Source organism: Oncorhynchus mykiss, chromosome 8 (assembly GCF_057628025.1).
Source record: "Oncorhynchus mykiss isolate SJ-2025 chromosome 8, ASM5762802v1, whole genome shotgun sequence".
Taxonomy (NCBI): Eukaryota; Metazoa; Chordata; class Actinopteri; order Salmoniformes; family Salmonidae; genus Oncorhynchus; species Oncorhynchus mykiss.
The window spans coordinates 90,192,801-90,216,540 of NC_143029.1; the positions used below are offsets into that span (position 1 = coordinate 90,192,801).

General features: G+C 43.2%; 3 protein-coding genes across 4 annotated transcripts in view; all 3 read right to left on the minus strand.

The window, feature by feature from the left end:
• Positions 1-1,269, minus strand: part of LOC110517127 (vesicle-associated membrane protein-associated protein A) — a 32,343-nt gene extending 31,074 nt beyond the window's left edge. The window contains exon 1 of the mRNA XM_036986651.2: positions 1,111-1,269. Within this exon, the coding sequence (XP_036842546.2) occupies positions 1,111-1,168 (58 nt within the window). The 5' untranslated portion in view covers positions 1,169-1,269. The remainder of the gene's footprint in view (positions 1-1,110) is intronic.
• A 4,037-nt stretch (positions 1,270-5,306) lies between these two features.
• Positions 5,307-18,190, minus strand: LOC110530881 (ras-related protein Rab-31). Of its 2 annotated transcripts, none has more exons than XM_036986653.2 (7): positions 17,725-18,190; positions 17,032-17,111; positions 15,766-15,847; positions 13,661-13,732; positions 12,683-12,789; positions 10,353-10,462; positions 5,307-8,889 (listed from the first exon to the last, which is right to left on the minus strand). In XM_036986653.2, exons 1-7 carry the CDS (start codon positions 17,758-17,760, stop codon positions 8,798-8,800), a joined length of 579 nt encoding a protein of 192 aa, XP_036842548.1. In that variant the 5' UTR covers positions 17,761-18,190; the 3' UTR covers positions 5,307-8,797. The 2 variants fall into 2 exon arrangements, with proteins under 2 accessions (XP_036842548.1, XP_090039073.1); XM_090182947.1 differs by having other exon boundaries at positions 17,790-17,926.
• A 420-nt stretch (positions 18,191-18,610) lies between these two features.
• ralbp1 (ralA binding protein 1) overlaps positions 18,611-23,740 on the minus strand; it is a 29,957-nt gene continuing 24,827 nt past the window's right edge. Inside the window, exons 12-13 of the mRNA XM_036986652.2 lie at positions 22,529-22,649; positions 18,611-21,842 (exon numbers count right to left, since the gene is read on the minus strand). Coding sequence (XP_036842547.1) covers positions 21,519-21,842; positions 22,529-22,649 — 445 coding nt within the window. The 3' untranslated portion in view covers positions 18,611-21,518. The remainder of the gene's footprint in view (positions 21,843-22,528; positions 22,650-23,740) is intronic.

Below are 23,740 nucleotides of genomic sequence, written 5' to 3' on the forward strand. Positions count from 1 at the left end.
TCATATGCTGAGGCAGTGAAGAAAGTAGAGGAAGATGGGTCAAGGGGGAGGAGTGGTGAGAGTAGTAGAGATAACCCAGTACAGAGGGACAGGACAAAAAGTTATACGTTTCAGTAAGATTGGGATGTTTAGCATTTATAGCAACGGTTATCAACTGTACAGCAGGGATGGAACAGAAGTCGCAGAAAATAGAGGTGGTGGAGGCAGCTGCCGAGAAGTATTTAGGTGTGTGAAACATGACATCAGAAGAGTTGTAGTGTGTGTTGCGTTGTAGGAATAAATGCATGTAATTAGTGGAGTAGCGTGGTGTTCATTTTATTGCATATAATTTGAAAATGACCGAGTGTAGTGTTAGATGGTCGGGTATTTATTTAGTACAGTTTTGTTTTTCAAGCAGAGTATAAAGGGAGTTGTACCTCAGTCTAGTAGGTGGCGGTAATGCAACAAATTGGATGCCAAGCGCCCGTTAAACCCCGTCCTCTGAACGAACCGGTCCGTCGGCACAGAAAGCTCCGACTGAGCAGCTGGGTACCGAGAATACATTTGTATTCCGACTGGTTTTTGTTTTTTAAAAGTGTAATAAACGGAAAACTAGTTAGAACGGTTGACGTTAACATTTGCTACCTAACTCAAACGTTGCAACCATTCACCAACCAAAATACGTGAATTATACAAACCTAGTTAGTTAGTATAACCACCAATGACTACTTCACAAGCAGGACACCTTTAGTTAGTTGGTTAACTACATGTCCTCCTTGTATGTTAGTTTATTGGTTTAGCAAGTTGTAAACTTTTGCACTAGTTAGTTAAGGAATACCTGGGTTATCTGGACAGTCTTGGTCACAAGAAAGGGGAAAGATAGCATGTAGTCAGAGGTATATAAAAAAAAAACCGATTCGGTACAGTTTATGACAAGACAAGACCCACGCACGTCGACCGCGTCACTGACATTACGGTGATTCACACCGCGGCCTGTCTCCGTTCCCCGAACAAAATGGCGGCGGCGGGCAGCCTAACGCGTTAACTCCGAACCGAAGGGAAGTGTGAAATCATCCGAGAAATACAGGCTTGTCTCGGAGATTTAAAACAAACAGGTAAAAATGCACTTACCTTTAAACCTGAGGTCACAGGGGGGATCGAGGACAAGGATTTGCTCCAACTTGGACATATTTATCTATAGCGTTGTCAGAGACACTGAAGAGAGGTGGTCCTGCTAGTTGGAGCTGAAGAGTCGCTGACTGGTCTCTCTGGTCTAACAACCTGAACGAGCACACGGGAGCAAATATTTCAACGCGCGATTCTAGTGCGCGTTCACGTGTTTGGGTCTTCACTCATTTTAATAAGAAACTCATTTTTGTTTAATCTGATTTGATTAAGTTAGTTAGTTAATCAAATACGCAATAGTCATGGTAGTCTACTTTTTTTTTTTTTTTTTTTTTTGCCACAGATCCTAACTGGAAAAATATGTAGTTTACAGATAGGTCTAAATGCCATATTGGTTCACATTTGTTGATAGAGCTATTTCAGCAAACTTGATTTATGGGGTATTTTGATAAGCATGGTTCCAAATACTGTAATGTTTAAGTGATACTTCTCTGGATATATGTGTGTGTTGAGAGCAATGACTATAAATATAAATATATATATAGGAAGGGGTTGAGAAAATAACTTGTGCATGTGTAAGAAGGGTGTGTGTGCGTGTTGAAGCGGAGAGTGTGTGTGCGTGTTCTCTCTCTTTCTCTCTCTCTGTCTCTCTCTCTCTCTCTGTCTCTCTCTCTGTCTGTCTCTGTCTCTCTCTCTCTGTCTCTCTCTGTCTCTGTCTCTCTCTCTCTCTCTCTCTGTCTCTCTCCCTCTCTCTCTCTCTCTCTGTATTAATGTGTGTAACCTGTATTTAACTAGGCAAGTCAGTTTAGAACAAATTCTTATTTACAATGACGGCCAAACCCTAACCCGGACGACACTGGGCCAATTGTGCGCCGCCCTATGGTACTCCCAAACACGGCCGGTTGTGACACAGCCTGGAATCGAACCAGGGTGTCTGTAGTGATGCCTCTAAGCACTGAGATGAAGTGCCTTAGACCACTGCTCCTTCTCGGGAGCACAAATTAAACCCTATTTGTTTTACAATTTTAAACCCAGAACACTCTCTACTCTGCCTTTCTCTCTTCGGACCTTTTGAGAGCCTCGTCTAGGGTTAAGTCCATCTTCGTGACAGAGAGGTGGTGCAGACTTCCCTGTCAAGAGCACGTGTAAACTGTCGAGAGGGAGGGTAGTCTGGAGTAGAGCACGGCTGAAAACCCGAGCCTGCTCCACTCTCCTTATCTTTCCATCTATTTACAGCATTCCTAAAGGTCAGAGACCAATACCTTCCACTGAATAGATTAAACTCTTAAGACAAAACCTTTATGTTTCCTTCAAAATGAGAGGTTATAGATAAGGGGAAGTTCAAGGGTGATAACCTTGCAGCAACTGTTTACTTAAACAGTTGTTATACTGTATGTCAGACTATTTTAGAAAGTTAGCTGAAAACTGTCAAAATGTCAAATAAAGTTGAAATATTTCACTGTTTTCCTTACGGCATGTTTGGATAAATGTCAACTGTCAAATCAGGAGAGAGAGAGAGAAAAAAAAAACAGGAAATATATTCCAATTGAATTGCGCTTAATGTAAACAGCCAATCAGAGCAGAGCGGACAGTCCAGTGGGTAGATACAAAGTATAATTTTACAGTTGACTGCACTTGGGAGCCATGATACATGACACCGATTCCACTCACTAATCGTTTTGACACTTGTTCTGGTTTCTCAAATAGCATCCGGCATGTGTCAAAATAAATGACACCACCATTTCCTATTAGATGTCAGATGCGTATTCCCTGTGTAATCGCATAGAACTACAAACAGCCTTTCCCCTAGGTTCATTTATATAGGTGGGTTGGCAAAGGTCGCAACCGATCCAAGCAACATCCAGGCACTCTGACATCAAAATGTCAAATGAAACCAATACAGTAAACACCAGGCAGGAGGTAAGAGGGGGCTGAAACCAACAGAGTAGACGCCAGGCAGGAGGTAAGAGGGGGCTGAAACCAACAGAGTAGACACCAGGCAGGAGGTAAGAGGGGGCTGAAACCAACACAGTAGACACCAGGCAGGAGGTAAGAGGGGGCTGAAACCAACACAATAGACACCAGGCAGGAGGTAAGAGGGGGCTGAATCCAACACAATAGACACCAGGCAGGAGGTTAGAGGGGGCTGAAACCAACACAGTAGACACCAGGCAGGTGGTAAGAGGGGGCTGAAACCAACACAATAGACACCAGGCAGGAGGTTAGAGGGGGCTGAATCCAACACAATAGACACCAGGCAGGAGGTAAGAGGGGGCTGAATCCAACACAATAGACACCAGGCAGGAGGTTAGAGGGGGCTGAATCCAACACAAGACACCAGGCAGGAGGTAAGAGGGGGCTGAAACCAACACAGTAGACACCAGGCAGGAGGTTAGAGGGGGCTGAAACCAACACAGTAGACACCAGGCAGGAAGTTAGAGGGGGCTGAAACCAATACAGTAGACACCAGGCAGGAGGTAAGAGGGGGCTGAATCCAACACAGAAAACATCAGGCAGGGGGTACCCATCTACAGTACCAGTCAAAGGTTTGGACACACCTAGTCATTCAAGGGTTTTTATTTATTTTTTACTATTTTCCATATTGTAGAATAAGAGTGAAGACATCAAATTATAAAATAACACATGTAATCATGTAGTAACCAAAAAAGTGTTAAACATATCAAATATATATTTGTAGCCACCCTTTGCCTTGATGACAGCTTTGCACACTCTTGGCATTCTCTCAACCAGCTTCATGAGGAATGCTTTTCCAACAGTCTTGAAGGAGTTCCCACATATGCTGAGCGCTTGTTGGCTGCTTTTCCTTCACTCTGCCATCCAACTCATCCCAAACCATCTCAATTGTGTTGAGGTCGGGTGATGGAGGCCAGGTCATCTGATACAGCACTCCATCACTCTCCTCCTTGGTCAAATAGCCCTTCCACAGCCTGGAGGTGTGTTGGGTCATTGTCCTGTTGAAAAACAAATGATATTCCCACTAAGCACAAACCAGATGAGATGGCGTATCACTGCAGAATGCTGTGGTAGCCATGCCAGTTAAGAGTGCCTTGAGTTCTAATTAAATCAGTGTCACCAGCAAAGCACCGCCACACCATCACACCTCCTCCTCCATGCTTCATGGTGGAAACTACACATGCGGAGATCATCCATTCACCTACTCTGCGTCTCACAATGACACAGAGGCTGGAACCAAAAATCTAAAATTTAATGTCCAATGCTCGTGTTTCTTGGCCCAAGCAAATCTCTTCTTCTTATTGGTGTCCTTTAGTAGTGGTTTCTTTGCAGCAATTTGACCATGAAGGCCTGATTTATGCAGTCTCCTCTGAACAGTTGATGGCAGTCCTCACGAGAGCCAGTTTCATCATAGCACTTGATGGTTTTTGCAACTGAACATGAAGAAACTTTCAAAGTTCCCCCGGATTGATTGACCTTCATGTCTTAAAGTAATGATGGACTGTCATTTCTCTTTGCTTATTTGAGCTGTTCTTGACATAATAAGGACTATCTTCTGTATACCACCCCTACCTTGTCACAACACAACTGATTGGCTCAAACACATTAAGGAAAGAAATTCCACACATTTAATTTGTTCTATTATTTTTATTTAACATTCATTTAACTAGGTAAGTCAGTTAAGAACACATTCTTATTTATAATGATGGCCTACCCCGGCCAAACCCGGACGATGCTGGGCCAATTGTGTGCCACCCTATGAGACTCTAAATCACGGCCGGATGTGATTCAGCCTGGATGAACTTTTAATAAGGCACACCTGTTAATTGAAATGCATTCCAGGTGACTACCTCATCAAGCTGGTTGAGAGAATGCCAAGAGTCTGCAAAGCTGTCATCAAGGCAAAGGGTGGCTACTTTGAAGAATCTCAAATATAAAATATATTTTGATTTGTTGATTTTTTTTTTTTTTGGGGGTTACTACATGATTCCATGTGTGTTATTTCATAGTTTTGATGTCTTCACTATTATTCTACAATGTAGAAAATAGTCAAAAATAAATAAATTAAAACCTGGAATGAGTAGGTGTGTCCAAACTTCTAGATATATAGAATGGGAAAAGAGTCCATTTGTGGATCAGAGGGATAGTAACACCTTTTACAATTGTCATTCTACGCAGGCGACAACACAACAGAAACGAAAGCGATAAAGAACCAAGAGAAAAAAAACAAGTAATACCACTTTATTATCAGACAGATTAATAATATATAACATGTTATTGTGTTATAGAAAAGGGAATAACTTGAGTCAAGTACACACAAAAAAATTAACAATTTAAACTATTAATAATAATAATAATAATAATAATATGAATAATATGAATAATAAATGTCATATTAGATTTGGTCTACAGAGGGAACACAAAGGCACTTGTTTGCATTGCAGAATGGCCTGTACCTATAAACGGTTACAGCCAAACTCAGGCCAGGAAGTGTCCAAGTCTAGTTTTATTGATGCCACACTTGGACACTTGATATTTGTCAAGTTTGTACAGAATACTACGTCTCCGTATTGTGAGCTAACACCTCTGTGTGTGTATAACTGTACACAGACAAATGTCCAACATGGTACAAAATACAAATAGAAACAAAAATATGGAAATTGTTGTTTTTTTGTCTCATCTATAGTATCTTCCCACAAAGTACATTTATTAAAAAAATAAAAAATAAAAATCCAAAACATTAAATCCTCTGCTTAGATCCGCAAGGACTGTTGCTGTTAACTCAGCTTCATACTTTCAAAAGGTACATCTGTTGTACAGTTCGACACATCCTTTTAACTAGGTCTACTTTACGGCAATTCAGCTATTACCAACACCACATTGGTGTGGCTTTGTTAGGGAATGTAGTCATCAAATGTCGTCATTAATACTGTATCATTGTTTTTCCATGAGAAAGTGCAGGAACTAGCGACATAAAAGTGCCACTTTAAAATCCCGATTAAAAAAGAGGATTTTAAAATCCCCCTCCCGAGTGGTTGAATCGAAGAGGCTGTATTACCTCACAGATACAGTAGTTAGTCCACCGATCAATCAGTAAATACAATTATAGTTGTCAATAGTTGTATTTTATTGTGATATTGGCCCTTTTTCAGTAGTTGGTCAATATTACATAATAATGACAACATATGGATGATAATTACAACATAGCAACAAACAAAAAACAAGACATGGCAACTCAGGTATACGAATTCATGCTACTTCGTCCTTCAAATACATGTTGAACACCTTATACATTCTCAAAATACATATTCTATACCAGCATTCGATGGGAAAAAGACAACGGTTGGCGAGACCAAATTCATGCAATCGATAGAATATCTTTGTAGCTGCCGATATTGATATCTATCGATCTACGCGATTCCCGGAGCCACAAGGCAACAATGCAATCACTGGATCTGCTCAACTGTTGACTGCATATTCGGTTAATGAGAATTTGGATTGTAAATCTCTATATCGCATATGAATTCAGAACGTAATCTCTAGTCTGCATCGTATTTTAGTCATTTTATGAAACGTCATTAAACTCAACTAGATTATTCAATATTTGTGCAATTTATCCAAATGTTCATGTTCAGCGCGTTAGAGATGAGATCTACTAACATGTTTTGATTTTCAGGATTAAAATGTTACGTTTTTATTTTATTGTGCTGCTGAATATGAATTAAAAACATATCCCAGTATGCGTACACCTACCATGTATAAAAGTCTCTGTGTCTATTGGTTTTTTTTAAAGGTCAACTGCCCCTTAGAACTAATCCCTCCATTTTTAAAACAGCCTTTGTGACATCACTATGAGTCAGAATCTCTCATTTATAAAAATGTCCAAATTGACTACAATGTTTAAAATAGAATAATTTTTGGTCATAAAGTCAGTCTCGTCCAAAACAAGAGTTTGGTAAATGACTGAGTCATGACTTTCCTTGAGGGGTTTGGATTACAATCACGGCAACAATTCATGCCCCGTTTTTTGCAGACGCACAGAAACCTATGATCGCCATGCGCAATGCCAAGCGTCGGCTGGAGTGGTGTAAAGCTCGACACCGTTGGCCTCTGGAGCAGTAGAAACACGTTCTCTGGAGTGATGAATCACGCTTCACCATCTGCCGGTCCGATGAACAAATCTGGGTTTGGCGGATGCCAGGAGAACGCTACCTGCCCGAATGCATAGTGTCAACTGTAAAGTTTGGCGGAGGAGGAATAATGGTCTGGGTCTGTTTTTCATGGTTCGAGGCCCCTTAGATCCAGTGAAGGGAAATCCTAACGTTACAGCATACAATGACATTCTAGACGATTCTGTGCTTCCAACTTTGTGACAACAGTTCGTTTACCTTCAGTCATGGCCGCTTGCATTTCTTAATGAGAATTTATGAAAAAACGAAATCAGGAAGTGCAGTTCTCCTTTAAATTGTGTTTAACTTCAGGATCCATTTTCTGATGTTAATCTCTAACCAAAAACACTAGAGGGCGACAAACTGGTTCCCCTCCTGGGCCTGTACACACAGGCCCAGTCCAGAAACGACACTTACAACACACCTTACCAAGGCACTGGAGTCAATCTGAGAGGAGGATTGGATAGGTATAAGCAATATGGCAAAATGTCCACCTACTGTATCCTTCTATGGGTTACTGCATCTTTCTATGGGTTACTGTATCCTTATATGGGTTACTGTATCCTTATATGGGTTACTGTATCCTTATATGGGTTACTGTATCCTTATATGGGTTACTGCATCCTTATATGGGTTACTGCATCTTTCTATGGGTTACTGTATCTTTCTATGGGTTACTGTATCCTTATATGGGTTACTGTATCCTTATATGGGTTACTGTATCCTTATATGGGTTACTGTATCCTTATATGGGTTACTGTATCCTTATATGGGTTACTGCATCCTTATATGGGTTACTGCATCTTTCTATGGGTTACTGTATCTTTCTATGGGTTACTGTATCCTTATATGGGTTACTGCATCCTTATATGGGTTACTGTATCCTTATATGGGTTACTGTATCCTTATATGGGTTACTGTATCCTTCTATGGGTTACTGCATCCTTATATGGGTTACTGTATCCTTATATGGGTTACTGCATCTTTCTATGGGTTACTGTATCCTTATATGGGTTACTGTATCCTTATATGGGTTACTGTATCCTTATATGGGTTACTGCATCTTTCTATGGGTTATAGGGGTGGTTTCTGGCCCTGGACACGCTGGTTACTATGCTACAGGTGAGAGGGTCTGATCTATCACAAGCCAAAGCCATGTTGTCCTCCTCCTCTCCCCTGAGACCAATGCACTGTATATGCATGGTGGACTGTGTGGAGGTGGACAATGAGTAGTTGAAGCCACGCAGCAGTGTATTACAATGTTGCATTGTGGACCCTGTGATCCACGCAGCTGTGTGTGTGTGGAACCAAGAACAGCGATAATCTCAATGGCAAATCTGATGCTGAATTCTGAACCGACTCCTTACTCCCTAAACCTTCATGTAGATCCAAGAGGAAACGTGGTGATATCTCCAAGTTGACGTCAGATAAGCTAGATAGGTGGATCATTCACCTGTCCAATCGAGAGCAGTGACTCTGTGTTAGGGTGCTACGGTCTAGGCGAGGGTAGGGTGCTCGAGGTCTATATTTGGGACTCAGCAGTAGTCTTACTAGCAGCAGAGTTTGTTAGATGGACGCCGGGTTATCTTGAAGGACTCGTTGCTGTCAACGTCTGGATTCTCCAGAGGCGGAATCTGTTTACCTGAAACACAACACAGGATAAGTTTTGAAGGTGCAGTTTTGAAGGTCGTTTCTGGAGTAACTAGCGTAAGCAATGGCTCCAGGAGATACCTTCCTTTCAAACGGCACGCAGAGACATACAAATGGTATCCGTGAGTTCATTTGACTGTGGGTATGTAGAAAAAAAGGGCTTAATTGCCAAGATCTCACACTATCCCTTTAAGTGGTGAATCTTAACTTTCACTGTAAGTGAAAATCTGAATGAAGTAGAAGTTCAGATTTGTCCCTAACAGAGATGCTAACAGACACCGTACTGAATGAAGTGGAAGTTCAGATTTGTCCCTAACAGAGATGCTAACAGACACCGTACTGAATGAAGTGGAAGTTCAGATTTGTCCCTGAGAGAGATGCTAACAGACACCGTACTGAATGAAGTGGAAGTTCAGATTTGTCCCTAACAGAGATGCTAACAGACACCGTACTGAATGAAGTGGAAGTTCAGATTTGTCCCTAACAGAGATGCTAACAGACACCGTACTGAATGAAGTGGAAGTTCAGATTTGTCCCTAACAGAGATGCTAACAGGCACCGTACTGAATGAAGTGGAAGTTCAGATTTGTCCCTAACAGAGATGCTAACAGGCACCGTACTGAATGAAGTGGAAGTTCAGATTTGTCCCTAACAGAGATGCTAACAGACACCGTACTGAATGAAGTGGAAGTTCAGATTTGTCCCTAACAGAGATGCTAACAGACACCGTACTGAATGAAGTGGAAGTTCAGATTTGTCCCTAACAGAGATGCTAACAGACACCGTACTGAATGAAGTGGAAGTTCAGATTTGTCCCTAACAGAGATGCTAACAGGCACCGTACTGAATGAAGTGGAAGTTCAGATTTGTCCCTAACAGAGATGCTAACAGGCACTGTACTGAACGGTGCTACTCTGTCTGACGAGGTTGAATGGAATGCGATAGTGTCTACAACAAACACACATCAAAAGACATTCACAAGGGATGCTTTAGTTTAGTGACTTTTTATTTCATATGTAACCTTTATTTAACTGGGCAAGTCAGTTAAGAACAAAATCTTATTTACAATGACGGCCTAGGAACAGTGGGGTTAACTGCCTTGTTCAGGGGAACAGTGGGTTAACTGCCTTGTTCAGGGGAACAGTGGGTTAACTGCCTTGTTCAGGGGCGGAACAGTGGGTTAACTGCCTTGTTCAGGGGAACAGTGGGTTACTGCCTTGTTCAGGGGAACAGTGGGTTAACTGCCTTGTTCAGGGGCAGAACGACAGATTTTTTACCTCGTCAGTTCGGGAATTCGATCTGGCAACCTTTCGGTTATTAGCCCAACTGCTCTAACCAGCCGACCCATGGAACATATTGCATAACAATTCCTGATAAAACAATCTAAACAGTGTTTGATGTGGTCGTGTGGAACGAACCACCTCGCCAACATAAACTCTAAACTAAAACACTTACTGATCTTCTGAAAGAGCTCCTCCACATTGACAGCGTTTCTGGCGCTGGTCTCCATGAAGATTGCTGCAATTGACTCAGCAAAGTCCTTAGCTTCCTTCATAGGAACTTCCCTGTTAAAAGAGATAGTGTAAACTACAGCTTGGGTTGACTCATCAACAGGGCTTCCAGAACAGCCTTTAACCTGGTGGTGGTGACTCATCAACAGGGCTTCCATAACAGCCTTTAACCTGGTGGTGACTCATCAACAGGGCTTCCATAACTGCCTTTAACCTGGTGGTGACTCATCAACAGGGCTTCCATAACAGCCTTTAACCTGGTGGTGACTCATCAACAGGGCTTCCATAACTGCCTTTAACCTGGTGGTGACTCATCAACAGGGCTTCCATAACAAACAGCCTTTAACCTGGTGGTGACTCATCAACAGGGCTTCCATAACAGCCTTTAACCTGGTGGTGACTCATCAACAGGGCTTCCATAACAAACAGCCTTTAACCTGGTGGTGACTCATCAACAGGGCTTCCAGAACAGCCTTTAACGTGGTGGTGGTGGTGACTCATCAACAGGGCTTCCATAACAGCCTTTAACCTGGTGGTGACTCATCAACAGGGCTTCCATAACAGCCTTTAACCTGGTGGTGACTCATCAACAGGGCTTCCATAACAAACAGCCTTTAACCTGGTGGTGACTCATCAACAGGGCTTCCAGAACAGCCTTTAACGTGGTGGTGGTGACTCATCAACAGGGCTTCCATAACAGCCTTTAACCTGGTGGTGACTCATCAACAGGGCTTCCATAACAGCCTTTAACCTGGTGGTGACTCATCAACAGGGCTTCCATAACAGCCTTTAACCTGGTGGTGACTCATCAACAGGGCTTCCATAACAAACAGCCTTTAACCTGGTGGTGACTCATCAACAGGGCTTCCAGAACAGCCTTTAACGTGGTGGTGGTGACTCATCAACAGGGCTTCCATAACAGCCTTTAACCTGGTGGTGACTCATCAACAGGGCTTCCATAACAGCCTTTAACCTGGTGGTGACTCATCAACAGGGCTTCCATAACAAACAGCCTTTAACCTGGTGGTGACTCATCAACAGGGCTTCCATAACAAACAGCCTTTAACCTGGTGGTGACTCATCAACAGAGCTTCCATAACAGCCTTTAACCTGGTGGTGACTCATCAACAGGGCTTCCATAACATCCTTTAACCTGGTGGTGACTCATCAACAGGGCTTCCATAACAGCCTTTAACCTGGTGGTGGTGACTCATCAACAGGGCTTCCATAACAGCCTTTAACCTGGTGGTGACTCATCAACAGGGCTTCCATAACAGCCTTTAACGTGGTGGTGGTGACTCATCAACAGGGCTTCCATAACAGCCTTTAACCTGGTGGTAACTCATCAACAGGGCTTCCATAACAGCCTTTAACCTGGTGGTGACTCATCAACAGGGCTTCCAGAACAGCCTTTAACCTGGTGGTGACTCATCAACAGGGCTTCCAGAACAGCCTTTAACCTGGTGGTGACTCATCAACAGGGCTTCCATAACAGCCTTTAACATGGTGGTGACTCATCAACAGGGCTTCCAGAACAGCCTTTAACCTGGTGGTGACTCATCAACAGGGCTTCCATAACAGCCTTTAACCTGGTGGTAACTCATCAACAGGGCTTCCATAACAGCCTTTAACCTGGTGGTGACTCATCAACAGGGCTTCCAGAACAGCCTTTAACCTGGTGGTGACTCATCAACAGGGCTTCCATAACAGCCTTTAACGTGGTGGTGGTGACTCATCAACAGGGCTTCCATAACAGCCTTTAACGTGGTGGTGACTCATCAACAGGGCTTCCATAACAGCCTTTAACCTGGTGGTGGTGACTCATCAACAGGGCTTCCAGAACAGCCTTTAACCTGGTGGTGACTCATCAACAGGGCTTCCATAACAGCCTTTAACCTGGTGGTGACTCATCAACAGGGCTTCCAGAACAGACTTTAAGGTGGTGGTGGTGAGGTTACACCCTTGTGTGAATGTCAACTCAGAATAGTATTTTAGTTGTTAAGTCAACAAAATTAAACCATTGTTGTCAACTTACTACACCTCCTTAGCTTGAGACTGGTACCTAGGCTAATACTTCCTAGGCATAAATGTAACAAAGGTGGACATCGAGGTCCTGTCAATCAAATGGTTGTTATGGCCTACAGAGCAGAGTTCTATTGCAGAGTCCCAACAATAGTAACACACAACACCATGGCGACAAAATCAACAGGGTTTCCATGACAACGTTAGCCTTTAAAACACAGTTCGACAGAAGTGGTGAAGGGCTGATGATACCTGATGTCCCCCAAATCTTTCTTGTTCCCTGCCAAGGCTACAATGATGTCCTCAGGACCGTGCTCCTTCAACTCCTTCACCCATTTCTTCAGTGTCTGGAAAGAGTCCTGACAGGTAGAACAGAACAGGGCAGACAGACAGGTAGAACAGAACAGGGCAGACAGACAGGTAGAACAGAACAGGGCAGACAGACAGGTAGAACAGAACAGGGCAGACAGACAGGTAGAACAGAGCAGGGCAGACAGACAGGTAGAACAGAGCAGGGCAGACAGACAGGTAGAACAGAGCAGACAGAACAGAACAGGGCAGACAGACAGGTAGAACAGAACAGGGCAGACAGACAGGTAGAACAGAACAGGGCAGACAGACAGGTAGAACAGAGCAGACAGAACAGGGCAGACAGGCAGAACAGGGCAGACAGGCAGAACAGGGCAGACAGAACAGGGCAGACAGGCAGAACAGGGCAGACAGGCAGAACAGGGCAGACAGGCAGAACAGGGCAGACAGAACAGGGCAGACAGGCAGAACAGGGCAGACAGAACAGGGCAGACAGGCAGAACAGGGCAGACAGAACAGGGCAGACAGGCAGAACAGGGCAGACAGAACAGGGCAGACAGGCAGAACAGGGCAGGCAGAACAGACCAATGGCCAGGTTACACTTTACTACAGGACTGATTTGTCAAACGTAGCTTTTTACCCCCAAAGCCTCCTTTCTCTAGCCTGGGCCCGTATTCATAAAGTAGAAGTGCTGATCTAGAATCAGGTCCCCCACCTGCCCAATATAAAATCTTAAATGTTATTATATATTATAAAACTGATCCTAGATAACCTACTGTGAGACTCTTTCTGAATACAGTCCCTGGTCTCAGATCTGTTTGGCATGACAATGACCACAGGAGTTGGCAAGACAACACAAATAGGCCACACTGTAATGTCTCTCGTCTGGAATCCACACAGAATATTGATCGGGTTCCTCACCAGTTTGGTGATGTCATAGACAATGACAGCGGCGGCAGAGCCTCGGTAGTACATGGGAGCCAGCGAGTGGAACTGGAACACAAACATACAGGAAGTTAGCTATGAACAAGGGGAAGTTGCAGTTCATATGACTGAATTACTGGGTTTAAACCATGTTTAACTAACTAGTTCAGCTTTAGGGTTTAAAAAAAAAAAATAACAAAAAATATTCAAGTTTAAATAAAAATAGGAAATAATATACATTTGGAGAAAGAGATGAGATACCAGCTACAGTATAGCAAAACAATACAACTGTGAGCTATTTTTCCCCCCATGTGTTAAGGACGTAATGATGAGGCATTCTGGTCAGCATATTGCCCATCCTACACATATTTACACACACACACACACACACACACACACACACACACACACACACACACTTTTCCATTTACACCCCACCCCTGTGAGTCATCACGCCACAACAATACTATGAACCTTGAACTCTGACCCATGGTGTGTCCCAGAATGACAAAATCACATCTTCTCTGAGAATAGGAATTCTTCTCATGACGACGAGACGATATGTTACACAGGCAAGAAAATATTGTGTAAGCCACCTGAGCAGTGATTGGACAGACACCATCGGCATCCAGGAAGTGTGGCTATGGCAACGCGAGACAAGACGACAACGTTCAACTAAATCTCGGTCCAATGGACAAATCAAATAGTGATTAGTTGCCCGTTTCTGACCCTTCCAGTCTCCATGAATCAGCCTTTACCTCCCGGCGAGCTGTGAAACTGATTTTGGACATTATTTTCTTGTTGACTAGATAAAATGAAAACAAGGTGAACAGGTTTTTCTAATCTCCCAGAATGAGTTGGGTCCTATTTTGGGACCCATGGGAGGACGCCTCATAATAATGGCTGGAATGGAGTCAATGGAATGGTGTCAATGGAATGGAGTCAATGGAATGGAGTCAATGGTATCAATGGAAGTCAATGGAATGGAGTCAATGGTATCAATGGAAGTCAATGGAATGGTGTCAATGGAATGGAGTCAATGGAATGGTAGTCAATGGAATGGTAGTCAATGGAATGGAAGTCAATGGAATGGAAGTCAATGGAATGGAGTCAATGGTATCAATGGAAGTCAATGGAATGGTGTCAATGGTATCAATGGAAGTCAATGGAATGGTATCAATGGAATGGAGTCAATGGAATGGGAGTCAATGGAATGGTAGTCAATGGAATGGGAGTCAATGGAATGGAAGTCAATGGAATGGGAGTCAATGGAATGGGAGTCAATGGAATGGGAGTCAATGGAATGGGAGTCAATGGAATGGAAGTCAATGGAATGGGAGTCAATGAAATGGAGTCAATGGAATGGAGTCAATGGAATGGAGTCAATGGAATGGGAGTCAATGGAATGGGAGTCAATGGAATGGGAGTCAATGGAATGGAGTCAATGGAATGGAGTCAATGGAATGGGAGTCAATGGAATGGGAGTCAATGGAATGGAGTCAATGGAATGGAAGTCAATGGAATGGAGTCAATGGAATGGAGTCAATGGAATGGAGTCAATGGAATGGGAGTCAATGGAATGGGAGTCAATGGAATGGGAGTCAATGGAATGGAGTCAATGGAATGGGAGTCAATGGAATGGGAGTCAATGGAATGGAAGTCAATGGAATGGGAGTCAATGGAATGGAGTCAATGGAATGGGAGTCAATGGAATGGAGTCAATGGAATGGAGTCAATGGAATGGAGTCAATGGAATGGAGTCAATGAAATGGGAGTCAATGGAATGGGAGTCAATGGAATGGAAGTCAATGGAATGGGAGTCAATGGAATGGAGTCAATGGAATGGGAGTCAATGGAATGGAGTCAATGGAATGGAAGTCAATGGAATGGAGTCAATGGAATGGAGTCAATGGAATGGAGTCAATGGAATGGGAGTCAATGGAATGGGAGTCAATGGAATGGGAGTCATGCTGTTTAAAATATCATTCAATTTATGTCATTCCATTCATTATTACAAGCCATCCTCCAATCAGCAGCCTTTCACTGAGTGAGAATGTGGAACAGATAAATGATGAGGAAAAGGAGAAAGAGGATGTACCCACCCTTTCCTGTCCCGCTGTGTCCCAGATGAGGAACTTGTGTAGTTCGTGTCCACACGGGACCGTCTTGGTTAAAAACGATGCCCTGCAAGTGTCACAGAACATTAGGCCTAGCATAGTCTTAATCATTAAGACAACGGTCGAGGATGATAGGATAGTGTTAACTGTTGATGACAGAATAGGTCAAGAACAAGAAGGACCCGTCAGAGCAGGACAGGTCAGAGCAGGACAGGTCAGAGCAGGACCGGTCAGAGAAGGACCGGTCAGAGCAGGACAGGACAGAACAGGACAGAGCAGAACAGGACAGAGCAGGACAGGACAGAGCAGGACAGGACAGAGCAGAACAGAGCAGAACAGGACAGGTCAGGACAGGACAGGTCAGAGCAGAACAGGACAGGTCAGGTCAGAGCAGAACAGGACAGAGCAGAACAGGACAGAGCAGAACAGGACAGGACAGGACAGGTCAGGTCAGAACAGGACAGGACAGGTCAGGTCAGAGCAGGACAGGACAGGTCAGGACAGAGCAGAACAGGACAGGACAGGTCAGAGCAGAACAGGACAGGTCAGGTCAGAGTAGAACAGGACAGAGCAGAACAGGACAGGTCAGGTCAGAACAGGACAGAGCAGAACAGGACAGGTCAGAGCAGGACAGAGAAGGACAAAACAGAATAGAAGAATAACTTTATTTTTCCCCTCGAGGGATGATGAATGTTTTAGACTCAGTAACCACCAAAGCTTATCATGAGATACCGAATCAGATAGAGAATCAGACAGAGAATCAGATAGAGAATCAGACAGAGAATCAGACAGAGAATCAGACAGAGAATCAGACAGAGAATCAGATAGAGAATCAGACAGAGAATCAGACAGAGAATCAGATAGAGAATCAGACAGAGAATCAGACAGAGAATCAGATAGAGAATCAGACAGAGAATCAGACAGAGAATCAGATAGAGAATCAGACAGAGAATCAGACAGAGAATCAGACAGAGAATCAGACAGAGAATCAGACAGAGAATCAGACAGAGAAAGCTGGATTTTAATATAAAGCCCTTATTTCCAAGAAAATCCTTCTGACACATAATTACTCATTTCATTTCCTTCCCTGGACATAAGACAGAGTTTGAGACTTTGGTTTTATTTTAGATTTTCGTGTAATTAACTTGATAATCCTGAAAAGGTCTCCAGAACAGGACAGACAGGAAGCTAATTACACACTTGTTGCTGCCTATTGAATAAAATAAAGGTATTAACGCTCTGACAACTTACCCTATCGTTGGACTGACGTTGTGGTCGAAATGGTCTTGTACAAAACGACATACAATACTAGACTTGCCCACTCCTGTATCCTACCGAAAGAAAGAAATAAGAAATTGGTGAAATGCTATATCGGGGTTTCTCGGTCTGTACAAAAGACTCGAGAAGATACACAACGCTATTGGCTAAAGCATCCTAGTAGCCTGTTGTTGTTGTTTGTGTATCTCGTGCTAACCAAGGATACATACATACTGTATCTGTAGGACCGAATGGTTACTTTATAAAATCTGTAACCGGGTGGTGGCGGAACGGTTGGTATGGGTCAGAAGAGCCATGCCAAAACAAAATGCACCGTAAGGGAAATCTCTCAATGGACCAGGACAACAACACCGCAGTACAATAAACAACAACAACAACATAATACAACAAGGGATTTGTAAAAGGCCTATCAAGGTCAGGGGAAAGGTTATGATTAGGTTATGTGGCGGCGACTCCACATTATTTTACTAAAGAAATGTCTCCGATGTACAACGATTCTTCGACAATATGAGATAAAGATGCAGTTTCTATACGAGGTCGAATTCTAGCAAGACAGACAGACATTCAAACGGTCGTGTTCCCAGTATAAAGAGATACAACCGGACCGCAGACAGACAGAAGGAATTTCCAAAGAGAATCAACCACCCAATAACTTATTTCACTTACTCCCAGAAGACACACTTTTAATTCCCGTATGGCCATTTTAAAGAGTTATGGCAATCTAGGCATACTTCTTCCGTTTCTTTTCAACGCCTCCACGTCTCTCCACGTTTGCTTACAACGTATTTTGCCTTTAGATAAGAGAAAGAACTTCAGCCCCTAAGCAGGACTACTGGCCATCTTTCTAAATGTAACGGGATCAGCTGAAGCGAACCTCCCGAAACGATCAATGTCACGTCACGGCGTGACCTCTTCCGTTACTGTTACGTTCAAAAGAGAAGAGAACTGAAAAAGACAAGGAGATAAAGAAAAAAATAGTCCCAGAGAATAAACTAACTGTTTATTTTAAACTCTAGATTAGCGGTCCCCCAAAACAGGAGTGAATATGGTGAGAAAAGAGAGGTGGTGTGCGAGTGAAGAGGACACACAGTGGAAAATATAACCGCGACATGTTACGGTTAATTCCAGGTATGGCAATTATTAATGTAGCCTGTGAGAATGGACTGGAGTTGGATGAGGAGACTTTTTGCCATAGCAATATTCAGAGTTTGTTCAGAAGTTCCCAATATGACCTATCAATAAGTTTTGAATAGACAGAGCTATGATGCACACGGCTGAAGCCAGAAGAGAATATGCTTTTCCTCAAATCTGGTTCATCTCCAGGTTTCTTATACCCTCTGAGATACACATTGCAATTATGGGGTCAAGGTCAGCTTCTCTATAACACTTCCTGACAAATGTTAAAACAGCTATATAAATCCAAATTTGATTCATTCATTGATTAACACGACAACCTTGGGGTAGTTTTACTGGTGTTTTATATATACATTTATATATATATATATATATTTATATATAAAGAAATAAAAGATGACCAATAAGGAAGCATAACGTTCAGTTCTACACCTTTATTTTTCAACTGGCATGGGAAGCTACGAAAGCCTTTTAACAATATGAAAATAACCTTATGGCGAAGATGAAACCACAGTGACGAGTCATATCCATTTCAATCGTGACAGATCCGTTAATAAACGATAACATTTGTAAAATCACATTTCCCCCGGCAACAGGATTTTCTCAGACCAACAAGTTCCAACGCTGTAGAACAGAGCGCGGTCACACTTCCTTCAGTTAATTCAGATCATTACTTACGTCAAACAAAAACAACAGAAATGCCGAAAAACAACATAAGAGTTGAAAATACAGTATGTTTTACATTTTACAATAATGTACATGCACATCCTGCTGTGCCGTCTTGATGTCCTTCGCTTTCACCCATCACAAATTGACACCGACAGGTAAAGTAGCGTGTTTCCATTGTTCCAATGGTCATAGACTATGTATTCTGTAATGACTGACTTATAATGTTGACTTGCGCCCACTTATAACAAGCTCTTGTTTATTAGGGCAGAGAATGAAAGAAAAAAAACGTTGTTTTAAAAAAAAATGTTTTGCAACGGAAAGAGAAAAAAAAAGTGCATTTCTCATTGAACAAGTTAAGTTAGTGCCACCCCGTTTTCAATTTGTTTTCTTCCGTTTGGTGCCCAAATGAACACAACCCAGTCCTTCTGACCCTCTGTCAATAAGAGATGTAATTATGAATATGGAAAAAGGCAGGCAACATTTTACTTGAAGGGTACCTACATAAGGACTTCATAACACATTCATAACCCATCCATAAAACATTCATAAGCATTTCGTAACGCTTATCTCTTTGGGTTCTGAAATGTGTTCTGTAGATCATTCAAAAGGTTTGTATTAACAGGCACAGCAGTGCTCAGTGAAGTTGACATGTCCGTGCTGCTTCTTCAGCTTACCATCATCTACTATATATCATATTACTGAATAAATGGCATCAGGTAGGTACATTTAAACATTTTATATTAGCAAGGATTAGACTTCTTCTCCCAATATCTACCAGCGTATTATGTAAATATATAGAAAGACCAATCACCAATATCTACCAGAGTATTATGTAAATATATAATAGATAGATAGACTAATCGGCAGGGTAGCCTAGTGGTTTAGAGCGTTGGGCCACAGTAACCGGAAGGTTGCAAGATCGAATCCTCCGAGCTGACAAGGTACAAACAAATCTGTCGTTCTGCCCCTGAACAAGGCAGTTAACCCACCGTTCCTAGGCCGTCATTGTAAATAAGAATTTGTTCTTAACCTTTATTTAACTAGGCAAGTCAGTTAAATAAAAAAAATATAAATAAATAAAATAATAAAATGTATTAATGTTTCCAAATATTTATATTTTATATTCATGGTGCAGCACCAACACCAACATGTGTGTAAATGAAGCATTTCTATGTTTTGTAGTAAAAAAAGAAGAAGACCAAGTGTTTCCAATGACATCATCAGTGTGCGTCACGTGACTTTAAACAATTATGGAGGAGCCATTGCATGTCATTGGCAACGCTCGTAATTATATTGTTTATTACAACAACAACAACAACAACAAAAATAGAAACGCGCCATTTTCTCACACGTTGATGTTGAGGTGGTGATGAAGATGATGAAGATGAAGTGGTAAAAAAAATGTTTGCCATCTCTCTTTAATGTTGTCTTTAGTGTTTCTATCGACCCAACAGACCCGTCTCTCTCTCTCAGTTATTATGGCACAGAGGATCCATTCCATCCATGATTGGTGCAGGACTGGTACAGGATTGGTACAGGATTGGTGCAGGACTGGTACAGGATTGGTACAGGACTGGTACAGGATTGGTACAGGATTGGTACAGGATTGGTGCAGGATTGGTACAGGACTGGTACAGGATTGGTACAGGACTGGTACAGGATTGGTACAGGATTGGTGCAGGATTGGTACAGGACTGGTACAGGATTGGTACAGGATTGGTACAGGATTGGTGCAGGATTGGTACAGGATTGGTACAGGATTGGTACAGGATTGGTGCAGGATTGGTACAGGACTGGTACAGGATTGGTACAGGACTGGTGCAGGATTGGTGCAGGATTGGTGCAGGATTGGTACAGGACTGGTACAGGATTGGTACAGGACTGGTACAGGATTGGTAAAGACAAGCATTAAGTGGAGTTGTTTTTAATGTTGTTTAGCATGGGCCATATTAAAAAGCTGTCATCTAAGATGCTTTTCTATCATTTATAGGTCTGTATTCATAAAGCAACTGAGTAGGAGTGCTGATCTAGGATCAGTGTAGCCTTTTAGATTGTAGTGAATAAGAACTACATGGACAGAGAGGATCTGATCCGAGATCAGCACTCCTACTGTGAGACGCTTTGTGAATATAGGACCTGGAGCCTACCTCGTCCTTCATTAGTAACCTCACTCCTCCTCTCCTACCTCCTCCTCTCCTACCTCCTCCTCGTTTGGCCAGGGAGAAGGGGAGAGATGGATGGATCCCAGGGAAAGAGGGGGAGAGGGATGAATAGAGTCCAGGGAGAGAGGGAGAGATGAATAGAGACCAGGGAGAGATGCATAGAGACCAGGGAGAGATGCATAGAGACCAGGGAGAGATGCATAGAGACCAGGGAGAGATGAATAGAGACCAGATGGATAGAGGCCAGGGAGAGATGAATAGAGACCAGATGAATAGAGACCAGATGGATAGAGACCAGGGAGAGATGAATAGAGACCAGGGAGAGATGAATAGAGACCAGATGAATAGAGACCAGATGGATAGAGACCAGGGAGAGATGAATAGAGAGACCAGATGAATAGAGACCAGGGAGAGATGAATAGAGACCAGACGGATAGAGGCCAGGGAGAGATGGATAGAGACCAGGGAGAGGGATGTGTAGAGCTGGAGAGGAGCTCACAGGTTGGTCTCCCTCCTATCTTTACTAGGGGAAGGTTTAGGGGGATCCTTGGCGGTGGTAGCTTTCCCGTTCTTAGCTTCGACCGCCACCACTGGCTCTGCCGCTGCAGGGGAAACCATGGCAGCTACGGAACGTTTGGTCTGCTCCTCACTCCTCGCCTCGGGGCTGGGCTGTATGGGCGGAGCCTGTTCTGCTGAAGGTGGGGCTGTCAGCTCCTGCTGCTGTAGCTTGTGGGTCTGGAGGAGGCGGAGCTGAACGCGCAGTTCCAAGATGGCTTCCTGCTCCTCGTGGATGGCCTGGTTGAAGTGGGTGTTCTTGTTCTGGAGAATGGCGAGATGGAGACACAAGGAGAGACAGTTCAGACGGACAGAGAGAGACGGACAGAGAGAGAGAGAGACAGAGAGAGAAAGAGAGAGAGAGACAGAGAGAGACGGACAGAGAGAGAGACGGACAGAGAGAGAGACGGACAGAGAGAGAGACGGACAGAGAGAGAGACGGACAGAGAGAGAGACGGACAGAGAGAGAGACGGACAGAGAGAGAGAGGGACAGAGAGAGAGACGGACAGAGAGAGAGAGACGGACAGAGAGAGAGAGACGGACAGAGAGAGAGACGGACAGAGACAGGGAGAGACAGAGAGAGAGACAGAGAAAGACAGAGAGAGACAGAGAAAGACAGAGAGAGACAGAGAGAGACAGAGAGAGACAGAGAGACAGAGAGAGACCGACAGAGACAGAGAGAGAGACGGACAGAGAGAGAGAGAGAGAGAGAGAGAGAGGGAGAGGGAGAGACAGACAGAGAGAAAGAGAGAGAGACAGAGAGAGGGAGAGACAGACAGAGAGACAGAGAGACAGAAAGACAGAGAGACAGAAAGACAGACAGAGAGACAGACAGAGACAGAGAGAGAGACAGCAAGAAGAAGCAAAACTAGATGACGCAGAATAAAAGCACAAAGTATATCAGAGCTCAGACATCCCCCCCCCTCTCTCTTCTCCCTCCGTCTCTCACCTCCAGTTCTTCATTCTGTTTGTGCAGCTCTTCCAGGATCATCTGTAGTTCCTCCTCGTCTTCGCTCTCACTCTCGCTGTCTGAAGAGTACTCCTCTGTCTCACTGCGACCCTGTTGACGACTATAGACACAGGGAGAGGAGAGCATCATTTATATTCACCAGTGGACAAAATATCAAGAACTCCTTCCTAATATTGAGTTGCCCCCCCCCCTGACATATTCTGCTTTCACAAACTGTGATGCTGTTTTCAAATGAAACACAATACCTTGCTCTTGTTAAAGCTTTTAGAATGAAACACATCTCATACAGCAATTCAAAAATAGGACATTTATGATTGATAATCTATTGTGGAGAACCAGACTATTTATCTGGCTAGGTTTGTATTTGGTTTTGATCTAAGTGTCTTAAGTGAAAAGATCCAGAAACAGTTTAAAATGCTCATTTTAGGGGAACCCCCCCCACCCCCCCCCAGAACAGCCTCAATTCATCAGGTCATGAACTCTACAAGGTGTTGAAAGCGTTTCCACAGGGATACTGGCCCCATGTTGACTCCAATGTTTCCCCACAGTTGCGTCCAGTTGGCTGGATGTCCTTTGGGTGGTGGAACATTCTGGATACACACACTTCATGGTAAAGTCTATACCAGTTGTATTGGCCGCGTGTGACAAACAACATGTGACCTATGAATATATCAAGATGATATTTACAGCATAGAATGTTTCGTCTTTGTAACACAAACACACCCATGGATGTTAGGTTGATAAATGTATAGTAACCAAAAGGTTGCAAGTTCAAACCCCCGAGCTGACAAGGTACAAATCTGTCGTTCTGCCCCTGAACAAGGCAGTTCCTAGGCCGTCATTGAAAATAGGAATTTGTTCTTAACTGACTTGCCCAGTTAAATAAAGGATAAATATTTTTTTTTTTTTAAATCTACACTCACGATGTTTGTTCAACGTCTACATTTAGCCTGTACCTGTGAGGATAATAGTTCTGGGATTTGTCTAACAGTAGACATGTGTATTTATTTTACCTTTATTTAACTAGACAAGTCAGTTAAGAACAAATTCTTATTTTCAATGAAGGCCTAGGAACAGTGGGTTAACTGCTATTCGATGTAGCAACCTTTCGGTTACTAGTCCAACACTCTAACCACTAGGCTACCTGCTGGTTACTAGTCCAACACTCTAACCACTAGGCTACCTGCTGGT